The following is a 14,221-nucleotide window of genomic DNA, read 5'->3' as shown; positions in this document are numbered from 1 at the left end:
TCATCGTTTTGATGCATGGAATTTATGGTAAACCATTGTAAACATGGCTTTGTAATAAAAAATGCATTATTTTCAATTTAAATCAATTCATAAATTGTCGATAAATTTTGTAATAGTTTTACATAAATATTTACAAATTTTTGTATATATGTATTTACATGTGTATAATAAATTTATTATTAGTATTTATTCAAATTATTATAATCTTATAAAATCTAACAGAAATATTATAAAAATCTTTTGAATTTATTTGTTTAATATTTATAAAATTTCGAAACAATATTATTCTTATGTCTTTGATTATTGTAGTGAATCATTGCTAAAATCACTACAATTTAATGAAATGTCATTGAAATTTTTTTCAAATATATTCAAGTTTTATAAGAGTTTTGAATAAATATTTACTACTCACATCAACATAATATTATTTATATTTTTTAATTATTTGTGAAAATTGTCGTGTAGTTTATACTCAAATTATAGTGAATCATTGCAAAAATTACTACAATTTTATGAAATATCACAAAATAAATGTAAGCAGATTTTTGTAATAAAATAGTCATATTTTCGTTCAATCAATTCATCATCACATCGAATCAATATTATTTTTATCTAGTTTTAATAAACTATTCGTAATTTGAATATATTTATAATGGGATATGCAATTTTGTAATTAAATCATAAAATTATGATAAAATTTGCATAAACTTAGTTTTGCAACTCACATCAACATAATATTATTTATATGTTTTTAATTGTTGTAAAAATTGACTTGTATTTTATATTTAAATTATATAAACATTTCCAAAATTACTACAATTTTATGGAATCTCACAAAAAAGCAGACTTTTGTAATAAAATGGGCATATTTTGTAAGTAATTCATATTTTTTGATAATCGTTGATAAAATTACCACAAACTTACTTTTGTTGTTTTTGAAATACGATATGATTTATTTCTTTTAAATCAATTCAAAATTTAACCATTAATAAATATTTACTAATCATATTGAATCAATATTGTTTTTATAAAAACTTTATTATTAAGTTAAAATGAACTGTTAGTAATTTTATTATTTTTCTTCAAAGAAATTAATTGTTGATAAAATTACTAATATAATTTTATATATAATCGTTACTAAAATTACAATAGTCTTAGAAAATCTTATAGAAAATATGCTTTTTAATTCAAAGTAATAGAAAAAAAACTAAAAATTATATTCTCAAAAAAAAATGATTGTATTTTTTTTAAAGAAAATAAAACATTACTTTTTTTCAAGATAAAATTTTATAATCAAAATTACACGAATGTATTATTAGGACTTACATAACTTAAATAGAAACATAATGAAGGCAAAACCAAAAAATAATCTTTTTTATCATAAACTGTTTTCATAAATCAAGAAATTGAATTCGGAAAAGGAATATAAATATGGACTAAATTAAGTAGAATAAAAATAGTTACGTCTATTAAATATGTCCCAATATGACCAATTATATTTTGCAATTACTAAAGGGAAATTTAAAACTGAAATTGAACCAATGAAGAATGTTGAAATATTTGATCTCAATAAAACTTGACGTCTTTGAAATAATATCAATATTTTTTCATATAAAAATATCAGTTAATTCCATAAATTATATTAGTAATTAATTATTAATAATTGTTATTGTTGCAACATTATATAATAACAGTAATAATTACGTACATATAAGTGTAAAATTAATGTTAATTCTTGATTTTGTTATATGAAATACATGTTAATTACTAATGCATTAAAAATACAGAAATTATTAGGAACTGTAATTACTTTGTACAAACGTAGCAATTTCTTTTACAAATTAGATACGTCAAGCAATTGCAACACGTACACCTAATATACATAATTCAAGCATTTTCCGTTCCATTCTATTGGATTCCAAAGGATAGACGGATTGTGTTAACAAGAAGTACAAATTCTGTAGGCTTGTATCCGGTATTGCGGATGAATGTGAATGAAAGAGAAACGGGTGCGCGATTCGCCGACGAAAAATCCTCATTCATATACTGATTATGTCTGGATAAAATACCGTATCGAGATGTGGAACAAATTCGAACGAAAACTGAACAGCGATATCGTACGCGATTATTTCCAGATTGAATGAAACGAATCTGACGTGTGCGTTACATGTTATATGCATAATTAATTTGTCATATCTCTTGAGCAGCTCGACCTATAAAAGCATGCATGCCGCTTGCCATCCGCAATTTCTCCGATAGAACAACGAAACTTAGTAATAATAATAAAAAAAATAGAAAGAAAGAAAAACAATGACATTTCTCATACAGGATATTATCACACAAGTTCGGTTATAGCAGATGTGCACGCAATTCATAGTTTTATTGAAAATTATACTTATTGATATCATTGAGGGACCAGAAATTCCTAAATTTCTAAACCCAACAAATTTATAGACAACTAAATCAGACAACTTCATCAAACTGAATCAACATTGGATGGTATGGACTATCAAGATCCATCCCTTGACATATCAACCACATTAAATGGTAATTCCTCTATCCTGTATATTCTGAAGTAATTTTAATAATGCTCTAGTAAGCATATTCAGAAGGTGGTACATGGCGTGTACCACCACCCCTCAAAGTTAAAAAAAAGAGTTGAATTTTTTTTAAAGGAAGATTAGTTATTAATTTCTTGGGAGAACGGTTTCAATGTTAAGCTTACATTGAGATATTTGTGAATAAACTTATATCTTACTATAGTAGTTTTGTTTACAATGTATTTATTATATTTCATCGACCACTAGATATTTGTATTTAATGAACATAACTTTTATTACTCTAACAAGTCGTGTCATTTCTACTTTAGTATAGTGTTCAATTAGTTACGAGTCACCTGCGAAGAGAACAAATCACCGATCCGCAACCCATGTTGCTTAACTTTTATAAACATTGTCTTGTTATGAGGTGATTCATTTAGTACAAGAAATTAGAAGAAATATTTAATTTTTGGAAGAAGGACTTATGGTCAATAGCTCTTAGCAGCAGTTAACCTTGTGTTTTTCTATTATAATTGTATCACAAGGTTTTATTTTGTTTTTTTTTTATTGTTCAAATAAAGATTATTATTAACTGATTTTTTTTATTAATCTTAATATTTTATATAATTATGAAAATAAAACATTAATGTGGCATTTAATGTTCCATGATAAAATTAATAAATCAAAATTAAACGAATATATAATTAGAACTTAAATAATTTAAATAGAAATAGAATTAATGCAAAACAAAATAGTAACGCTTCTTTTATGACACTCTATGTTTTATAAATCGAGAAACTAAATTTGAACACGGGATATATGTCACCTACAAAGGGGTCAAATCATTCACCCACAACCCGTATTAATTAACTTTAATAAATATTGCTTTATTATAACAAATTAAAAGAAATATTTGATTTTTTATGATTACGTTCAATATTTTATCCAATTATAAAAATAAAACATTATAGTGGCGTTTAATTTTCTAGAATAAAATTTAATAATCATAATTAAAGGAATATATTAATACAACATATATAATTAAAATAAAAATAAAATGAGAGAAAAACAAAATAGTAACGCTTCTTTTATGACACCCTATTTTTTATAAATCGCGAAACTAAATTTGCACACGGGATATAAGTCACCAGCAAAAGTAACAAATCACCCATCCAGTTCCCGTATTACTTAACTTGTATAAACATAGGCTTGATATGATCCGATTATTAATTTATTGTAACAAATTAAAAGAAATATTTGTTTTTTTGTGAACCTAATATCAATGTTTTGTCAAATTATTTTATGACTTTCCTTATTCTTTGAATTAGTTCCGTTTCTAACGTAATACCTTGAACGTAGTAAAAAGGGGCTGTGCAATGTATTTTGTAAAAAGAGGGTGGTATTCCTTACCAAGGTACAAAATCACTTTTAACACCTCATTGCCAGTACGTATCTACAAGTGATCTTGTGTATTACTCAACGTAAAGTGTCCAACTTACCGAAAGTTTCTACTTAGTGTATTTACTCTACTAACATTAAAATGCAAGTATTTTTACTATACTAAACGTTATTTATATTTGTTAAATTTGAGTTATGCTTTGTGCAATATAATAGTTTTTGTATTATGAAATTGATCTGCTTGTTGAAAAATCATATTTTATTTATATCTGTGTCACCTTTTCCAATTAATCTTTTGTATTCATAGCATTGTTTTTCTTGCCATCAGATTTACAAAGTAAAATTGCTTTATCGCATAGCGCTTCCTTAATTAATACTGATTCGATATAACGCAGTTTTCTCGAAGCTTAAAAGTATTCTAAATTTACCTATTTTATATATACAGTAAAAAGACGATTATCCGGGTATCAATTTACCGTCGTTGCGACCGTCTTTATATTTACTATAAGCTAAACAATGAAATTGACTACCAACATTTTTACCTCAGGGCACACATTTACTCGCCTAATTAGTTAACAAAATCAAATGAACTCAAGTTTCTAATCTAGCAAAATCTTAGGTTCAAATTATTATTGTATTTATTGTGATGCTGGTATTTTACAAATATACTTTTTATTATATTTTTGTCTACATCTTATCTTATGATTAACATAGAGTTCGATTACTAAAATATTATTCTTAACAAATTTGCTTTAACAACAATGAAATGTGTTCATAAATATCAATGTTCTTTTAAATTTAATAAGTTGAATTATTTTTTATACAATGTAATTTTTTTTTCTGCATTACGATTTTTCCATGTCCTTTTGATTTACTTTTGTATATTCAAGAATAATGATATTAAAAATCGCTGTACAAAGAAAAAAATGAGAATAGAACCAATAACTTAAATTTAGCACTCAATTTATATCTTTCAGTTTGTTTATACGCACACACAATGAGTCTTATGTATATTATTTGAAATTGATGTAAAATGAGAACCATGTGAATTTATAAAACAAATGTTGACAAACAAATATAATCAAAACCTATTAAACTCTATTATAAACTTATTACATTTAGTTTATAATTAATGTATTACTAATCTAATTTTACTTGTTAACCCTTTTCAGCCCAAATTCTTTTTCAAAACATTTTTTTTTGTTTTATTCAAATTTTTATAAAAGCACTTCTCTAATCTTAAAAAACATCTTACTTGTTTTTATTCATTATTCAATATTGCTTACTTTTAGAAATACATCTAGCCTCAATTCCCATTAGTTGCTTCCAATAGATTTTTTCATCGAAAGACAAAATTGAACTTAAAAATTAAGATTCCATTTGGAATCACTGGACTGGAAAGTGTTAAAAACATAGATTTGTATTGAGTATTTAAATTCTATTTTTCTATGTGAATGAGATATCATTACTATAAATTTTTTTTTTACTAGAAAGACATCAATGTTTAAAAGCTATTATCTTGTATATTTCTATTTATGTGTTTAAAATAATATAATAATATAATGATAAGTTGCCAAAAAGAATAGTTTGAGAAATGCAAGGATTTAGTAAACTAATGAAAGTTATAAATAACTAACAAGATAGACAATGATAGATATGTTGGTGCAATTTACATAAGAAATATATACATAAGAAGCTTTAATATAAAGAATGAAGCCATTTGGAACTAAATTATTGCAAATAAAGAAAATGTAAATAATACAAATAAACTTGAAAAATGTATCAATAATATAAATATAAACATTACAAAGTTTACAAAAAAAATAATTTTTAAATATACAATTTATAATTAATAGCAATATTGATATTTGCCAGACATATACGTTGTATAGATGTAATTTGAATTTAAAGAAAACTTTCGACTATATTTTTCATTGTTTGTTCAAAAATGTAATTCATAATGATTTCATTCCAATCACTAATTAGTTATTTATCAAACTTTAATGAATTGTAGTATGTTAGTGTTTTTGCTAAACTGAAAAAATTAATGGTTTTATAGAGTAAAAACACCGCATTGCAGGGAGTTGCCTTTCAGATGAAACAAGTATGACAAGTTTTGAAATGCCAGGAAACGAGCAAAGTAAAAAAAACTAAAATCGGAATCACGGAATTTCTCACGAAATTTCCAGAATATGCATGTAATAAAACACGATTTCCACTCATATATGTTTATAACATAATTTCCGCTCAATTCCCACAAAGGGAAATTTGCAAAAGTTTATTGAAAGTGTGACCCAAAAATCGGTTAATTAATCAAATTGGCGTCGTTCCTCTTTTCATTTATATAAATGGCATTTTTGTTTAGTACAGTGCGTAACTGATGAGTCCTTTGTTGTTCACTTTATTTACTCTTCTCTTCTCTTTCATTATATTTTTTTTTTTATTTTCGACAGAGAGGAAAGCGAGACATGGAAACGAAACGCCTTAGTCTGTGATGACGGTTGATGATGATATGCGATGATTTCTGGTACGGCCAAGTTGTTGCTCTTCTTCTTAGTTCTGGACATCGCCTACTGCAATCGTCCTCCACGGTTTCTTATCGATGGCCAAACGGAGATCGTCCTGCGCTTGAAGGAAGGAGATGAAACTCCAGTTGGTAAGTAAACCGTTTATATCTAAATATTTCATTTTAAATTTGCAAACCACAAACAACAACAATTATTTAAAAACAGCGCAAAAGATGAACGGAATGGAGAGAAAAAAAAAATATGAGAAGAAGCAGAACACGAAACTAACGTTAATCCACCTAGTAAGTTAACGTGCGCAACGAAATTTTTCAGCAAACGGTTTTTAATCATAACCGCCAATGCATGTGCATTAAGTACGTGCAATTGCTCGGATTTAAATATTCGCATTCGTTTGCGCCCAAATCGCGGCTTTCTAGCCGACGGCGGATGTCTGCGATCATGTTTCTGTTCCAATTTTGTGACCGCATCTAATAAAGCAATTTTCCGTATTCAAACAAAATGAGCAACTAATGAGCATGCATTAAAATCCTTATGCAGATTTTGAATTTGAATTTCGAATCGGTCGTGATACTATGCCACATTAAATTGCCGACTTTCATATCCATATTTATGTATACACAAAATAAGAGTGTAAACGTCTATTCATAACTGATATAATCGAAGAAATAAAGGAGATAAATGAGAAAGAACATGATCAAATACAAGAAAATTGCCAGCCACAATGACACAAATCGACTGCAGCAGAGAAGCACTAAAACAGTAGTTCGATCAGTCCATATTCATTATAATACGGTTTAAAAATTTTAATACAAAATGAATTATAATTATTATTTCCCTTTATATAAACAAGTTTCTATCAAAGTATATAGAAAACAAAAAATAAAAGGAAACGAACAATTTTAACAAGTATTAAAGAAATGTATTTCAATTCTTATACTTAAATTTAATTAATTTATTGTATTAGACGTAATTAGCCAAAATTAGTGCGCTTTGTAAAAATTTAGAAAATGTAATCTTTCTTCAATAAGAAATATCAAATTACAAATACGTATAGCATCCTTCATCAAGATATGAATTTGAAATTGCAAATGGAATAAGTAAAATCAATGTTCTGATTCGATCAGTGCAGATTCACTTGAAAATTTCAAAATAAATTGATTGATAAATGATATAATGATTATATTTTATACATAAAAAAAATCGGTGTTAAATCTCTTTTTGCGGTTTATTTCAATTGTATTTAGTTCTTCGATTTGTCCGGTTTTTTAAATAGCCCCGGATATTGGCGAATTATTACTACAGGTCGTATTTAGATTACAAATAGAGCAAAACAAAATGTTATAAAAGAGTTACCATAATGTGAATTTGTATATAATTATAATACTAATAGGAGTACTAAAATGTATGATATGATAAACATCATTCAAAACTTAAATTGAATTGTACAGTTTTGAGTAGAGAAAATGGAAAGGTTCTCGATCGGAAGGGGCACGACTGTAATCTAACTTTTTTCTATGCGCAATTACTTTAATTTTTTGTTCTTTTCATTTAGGATATATTTCATGCGAAATGAACGATGGTTGGTTGCATGCACAGGAAATGACTCACCCTTCAATCTTCATAATTCCATAGAATTTATGCACTTCCAACCACTGCCATCATTTCATAAACTTTGTGAAATAAAGAAACTTTGAAACAAAAAGTAAAATCACTCTTGAATTTGATACCTTCATATAAATTGAATTTCATATAAAACCTACAAATAAATAAAAACTTTATTAAATATCATTAAATTATCTAATGTATAAAGAAATTAAGACATAAGATTTTAATCAAATTCAAGATTTAGTGAGTAGATTTCTTGTAACTAAGAATTATTTATTATTTCCACAAAATGTATCTTTCAAAACAAAAACTTTATGACTATAAATACATTTTCATGTAACATAGTAGGTTACAACCTATTTTATTAAAGTTTTTTACTTGAAATGTATAGTAACGATAAGATAAAATATGAATTATTCTTGAGATTTTCCTAAGATGTGAAATCTAATTGATATAATTAAAGTTGTTTATACGTCCATATTATTTACAATAATGTATTCCTTGTGCTCTTGTAACCAACTTCGACTGCAGCCAATAAGGAAAATTAGTCTACTTAATAGAAGAATTGCTAATCGTGTGCACTCTCTCCGTTTCACTTCCCATCTACTTTAATTGAAAACCGAACGATGCAAATGCGGCTACCATCATTTTTATTATTCAAATGCTAATTTTATTCGACTACAAAAATAATGGTAATTGTCCAATCCACTTAGAATTTTCTTATCTAAGTTACAATAAAAGTGATAATCATCAATAATAAAATAGCTAAGAAATCTCATAATTCCAGCAAGTGTATAAGTTTGAAATTAAAGAAACGTGAGTCGGGATTTTGAAACTGTCGGGATTATGGTTGTCGTGATTCCGATTGAAACTCAACAAGAAGTGGATATTCACATGTGTATTGAAACAAAATAAAAATACTTAAATAATTTAATTTATATGTTGATGAAATTGATAGAACACAAATAAATTAACTCTTGTGTATTAAGTTTATCATTAAAAAAAGTTTAAATTTAATAATCTTGTGAATACAAGACTAATAACAATTTGATGATCAATGTTCTATATAGTACACGCTTTGTGTCAATTATTTTAATAAGTTTTGTAGTATGTTCGCATGTATTCTTCTATAAAACGAAGTAATTGTAACAAAACAAAAAGACATTTGTTATTAAGTTACGTGCATGAGGTTTTCGAAAAATATGAATTAAATTGGTACAAATTTTAAGTTTGCTACTTGATTATATCAAAAGAATTTATTGGCATGGGATAATAAAAGAGACAAATATAAAGAAATACCACTAAAGAAAAGCAAAAGAACAAATTAAATTTGAAAATAAACAATCTATAGAAGATTTAAATCCTTCTATAAATAAAATGCTTCTGTAAATTCTTTTAAACTTTATTTTTCTAAATTTAATGCTCACATTTTTTGTCTATATAAATTTATGAACAAAGATTAAAAAAATTATATAATTATTCCTATATAGCACACATTATTTACAATTGCGAACATATTTTCTCTTCGCTTAGTTCCTCAGGCATTTCTCACACTGTATCCGGAGCATTCAATCATCGTCTTTGTCTCTATAATTCTAAACTTTCTGAAATCATTCATATTTATTACATAATCATCTTCAATATTTATTCTTTCGCTTCTTTCATTTCTCAATTTTAATATAATCCTCTTCAGTTCTTATTGTATATTAAAACTTAGAAATTATTGAAACAAATATTTGTTTTATATAGATATTTACCCCATCAATGGCGATAGTTTTGAGCTTTATGTGTCAAATTTCGGAAAAAACAGCTTAAATCCGGTCCCATCTCAAATCTAGAAATATCCATAATTTTGTGATATTTGAAACCGTACTGGGCGAAAACCGTCCGTAATTGATGCGAGTCACTCAAACCGACTTGCTTTGTCACCTTTGACACTCATGTCATAGATTTGCCATCACTGGCCTAGAACAATAACGAATGTTCATCTTTCTCTTTTGTGTGCCAGCTGACTTTATTTATAAATCATAATTTTACTCCAGAATTATTTATACTCTTTCCATCTTAGTTTACAAATTTAAAAACGTACATAAATATTATATAACAAGTTATTATGAAACACTGATTTAATACTTTTTTATTTATATCTCAATGACCCTAATGTACGTTTCCTTCCTGTAAAATAAAACATTCACATTTCTAATAACATGGTGATTGCTTACATTCTAAATGTAGTTATTCATATTTCCAGATACTGAATATTATACTTCCATTAAAGAACTGTAATAAAAAATATGTACCAATAGAGTTATAAAAAAAAATCGTCTATATCTTGTTAAAATAATATAAAGCTGGTCAAAATCTTTTATATATATATATTGATTTGATTTATTAATTATTAAAATCTAATTAAAAAAAAATGAATAAATATTTACATTAACAATATTTTATTATCTAATTTTATTATATAAATTATTAGAAACAAAAATTCTCCAAATTAAAAAAATATATCATAAAAATACAGGTACTAATTAAATAGTTTCTTCATTAGCAAATAACTAAGAAATAGTAAAAATACTTTCTTTGTTGCATATCTAATTATTTCTTTTATTATCTTTCTGAAAAATACATAATTTCGTGATTATTTGAGGACGCAAAGATATGTTGAATTTGACTATAATATTCTACGAACTAAAGCGTTGATACATTGATATTTGGATCTTCCCAATTCAATTCTTCCGTTATCTTCTGACGAATTTGATTCATCGCCGCTGAATAAAGGTTTTTTACTTTTACACATTTGAACGTCTGGAAAACTCCTTAGTAACATAATTATATCATAATTATTTTTTTTGTTATCTTAATTAATTACATAATTAATTTGTATATGTTTTTTTTATTTATTATTTAACGTACACATCGAAACGTTTAATAGTGTTTAATGAGGTTTATATTATTCTCTTAGGTACATTAATTTACAAATTACGAGGGATTGATCCAGATGGTGATAAATTGGAGTTTGGCGTGAGGAAACAGTCCGGAAGCAATGTGATCCGCGTCGAAACTGTTTCCGCCGCCGAGGCTAACGTCTATTTAGCGCAGCCCTTAGACAGAGAAGTAATAATCTGCACTTAAAATTATAAATAAAAACATCATTAATCTAAATTTGTCCTTTGCTAGACACGCGACGAATACGCACTCGTTTTAACACTAACAGACGGTCGTCTCGGTCACGGAAACTACGTGACCCAAAGCCTACTGCTGCTCGTTGAAGATGTCAATGATAACACGCCGGTCTTTAAACCGTATCAACCCACGATCAGCATAAAAGAAGACGCCGAGACCGGTGTCATAGCGACGTTGGAAGCCACCGATGCAGATGAAGGCGCTTACGGCCAAGTGGTTTACCACCTGCAAGAGTCCGAGTCTGAATCAAAATTTTCCATAAGCACGCTTAGCGGAAAAGGAGTTATACGATTGATCGGTAAGATTAGATACATTTTGTAATTAGATGCGTATAATGAGCGGATTGTTTCATTAGGTAATTTGGATTACGAGACGCAAACTTTGCATCAGCTGAAGGTCCTGGCTGTGGATCGAGCAAAGCAAGGAAGAGTGAATACGGGCACTGCGGCTTTGCTGGTAAAAGTGGAGGATGTCGAAGATCAACCACCGGAATTCGTTAAAGTCCAACCGGTTGCGAGAGTGGCTGAAGATGCTCCAGTTGGTACACCAGTTTTGCAAGGTTTTATTGATTTGAATTATGTTGAGTTCATTTTTTTAAATAAATATATAATTGCAGTTACCGCAGTGGATGGTGATAGGGGGGTCAACAATCCGATTGCTTACAGCTTGAGTTCGAACGGAATAGGCGAAGAAATCGACCTATTCCGCATCGAGAGGCAAACGGGAAACGTGATCACCACGAAATTGCTGGATAGGGAATCGACCATTTCCGGCGCGTATATTTTGCAAATCACGGTAAAAAAAACAATTCTTCAATTATTTTTATTTAAAGTATTAATATGTTGTTTTCAAGGCTACGGAAATCGGAAGTAAAATCCGCCCTGTGCCCTCGGCCACAACCGAAGTGACGATCATGATAACGGATGTCAACGATGAAACGCCGACCTTCAAAAGTACGAGTTACCAATGCGAAGTTCCCGAGAATGCGCCCACAAACACGCCCTTAACATTCTCCGCAAATTCTATCGCCGAGGTCTACGATCTGGATCAAGTAAGAATATACTTCTTTTAATCGCGTCTCGCTTACTGAATCTTGACTCTCTTTCAGGGAAACAATGGTACTTTTCAATTGCTTCTGAAACAGCACGGCGAGATCTTCGAGGTTACGCCGTCGAAGGCGATCAACGAGGCGACGTTTCTGATCCGCGTGAAGAATTCGAGTGCCCTCGATTACGAGGTCGTCAAGCGCTTCAACTTGTCGCTGGTCGCACGTGAAACGGTTAAATACTCGGCGAAGAGTTCGGAAGTTTCGGTGATCGTCGACGTTCTGGACCGGAACGACAATTATCCAGAATTCACGAAGAGCATTTACGATGTGTGGGTGCCGGAGAATTGCCCGGTTGGAACCACCGTCGCTTGGGTTCAAGCCTTGGACGATGATTCCGGAGCTTTCGGGACCAAAGGTGTTCGATACACGAATTTAGCTGGAAGCTTAGCCGATCTGTAAGTTACAATCAAAATAACCAAATTGTTATTTTACTAAAAATATTGTTTATACAGTTTGGATCTGGATGCTTCGACTGGGGTCATAACTGTTAAATCTTCTGGTGGAGCAAATTGGGATAGGGAAGTCATTTCCAGACATTATTTGACCGTAGAAGCTAGAGATGATTTAGGAAACGGCAACAGAAACACGGTGCAATTGGTTATCAATTTAGAAGATGTTAACGACAATGCTCCGGTCTTTAGCCAAAGCAAGTACGAAGCTAGACTTATGGAGAACGAAGCTAATTTCGAAGTTCCCTTAAAACTGGATGCAAGAGATGGAGATTTAAATGGTAAATAGACAACTTCTTTTTCTATTTATTTAAAATAGCCAATAAATAAATAATACCTTTCCATAATTATATTGGTATATTAATTACAGGTACAAAAAACAGTGAAATAGAGTATTCACTGCATGGAATTGCAGCCGGTAATTTCACAATCGAACCAAATACAGGCGTAATTCGACCAAAAGCCCCTCTGGATTTCGAGAGTTTCGAAGGTCCTTCGACGGATAGCACAAGGATCGTACATTTGACTGCAAGAGCAAGCGACTGGGGTGATCCAGTTTTGTACACCGAAGTTCCCATCGTCATTTACGTCCTCGACGCCAACGACCATGCACCGGTTTTCGAAGAACTCATGTACAACAAATCGATACCAGAAAACATCCCATCCGGAACATCCATTTTCCAGGTGCAGTTTTTAAATAACATCTAAAATTCATCACATTTATAATGGTTAATATTATAACGTAGGTAAAAGCATACGATTTGGATGGTTCTAGTCCAAATAATCGCTTAGTGTATCGCATCCAAAGCGGTGCCTCAGACAAATTTACAATCGGTGCAGAAACTGGGATCATCTCCATAGCGAGAGGAGCTAGCTTGGATCCAGATCTTACGCAACCGACGACTATCTTATATTCCCTGAATGTAATCGCCTTGGATGGAGCTACAGGAGAGAATCAGAAGAAGGCTAATGTTACTGTTAAAATCAATATACTTGATGTTAACAACAAATCTCCAGTTTTCGTTAATCCCGGCATGGTTTCCATAACAGAAAATACACCAGTAAATAATTAAAACGCAAATATTGAAGACTTAATTATAAACTATTGTTTTCTTTAAGGTTGGAACAGAAGTAACGAGAGTTAGAGCTAAAGATTTGGACGCCACTGCTAATTTAAGATACAAATTAGATCCTACTTCGTGTCGTGCGCAGAACGAACGTGGAATCGTCTTAACTGCTCCGGAATTCGATTGCGCTTCGCTATTTTATTTAGAAGAAGTTAATGGGGTTTTGACCGTAGCTAAAACAATTGATAGAGAGGTTGTGGAGATCATAAATTTGGGTTTAATCGTTGAGGATAACGCATCAGAAACTGGACCTCAAATTGATACAGGTAATATATTTTTT

At 29.4% G+C, this 14,221-nt stretch overlaps 1 protein-coding gene across 1 annotated transcript in view; it reads left to right on the top strand.

Moving 5' to 3' along the window:
* LOC108560670 (cadherin-23) overlaps positions 1-14,221 on the top strand; it is a 35,264-nt gene that overhangs the window by 17,605 nt on the left and 3,438 nt on the right. The window contains exons 2-12 of the mRNA XM_017918315.1: positions 6,392-6,594; positions 11,037-11,188; positions 11,252-11,555; positions 11,613-11,816; positions 11,874-12,052; positions 12,111-12,308; positions 12,366-12,760; positions 12,818-13,095; positions 13,185-13,498; positions 13,561-13,875; positions 13,934-14,207. Of these exons, the coding sequence (XP_017773804.1) occupies positions 6,456-6,594; positions 11,037-11,188; positions 11,252-11,555; positions 11,613-11,816; positions 11,874-12,052; positions 12,111-12,308; positions 12,366-12,760; positions 12,818-13,095; positions 13,185-13,498; positions 13,561-13,875; positions 13,934-14,207 (2,752 nt within the window). The 5' untranslated portion in view covers positions 6,392-6,455. The remainder of the gene's footprint in view (positions 1-6,391; positions 6,595-11,036; positions 11,189-11,251; positions 11,556-11,612; positions 11,817-11,873; positions 12,053-12,110; positions 12,309-12,365; positions 12,761-12,817; positions 13,096-13,184; positions 13,499-13,560; positions 13,876-13,933; positions 14,208-14,221) is intronic.

The sequence above is a fragment of the Nicrophorus vespilloides genome, unplaced genomic scaffold (genome assembly GCF_001412225.1).
Source record: "Nicrophorus vespilloides isolate i.1.1-1 unplaced genomic scaffold, Nicve_v1.0, whole genome shotgun sequence".
Lineage (NCBI taxonomy): Eukaryota > Metazoa > Arthropoda > Insecta > Coleoptera > Silphidae > Nicrophorus > Nicrophorus vespilloides.
The sequence above is the reverse complement of the archived record's forward strand: the minus strand, read 5'-3'. Positions and strand labels throughout refer to the sequence as shown.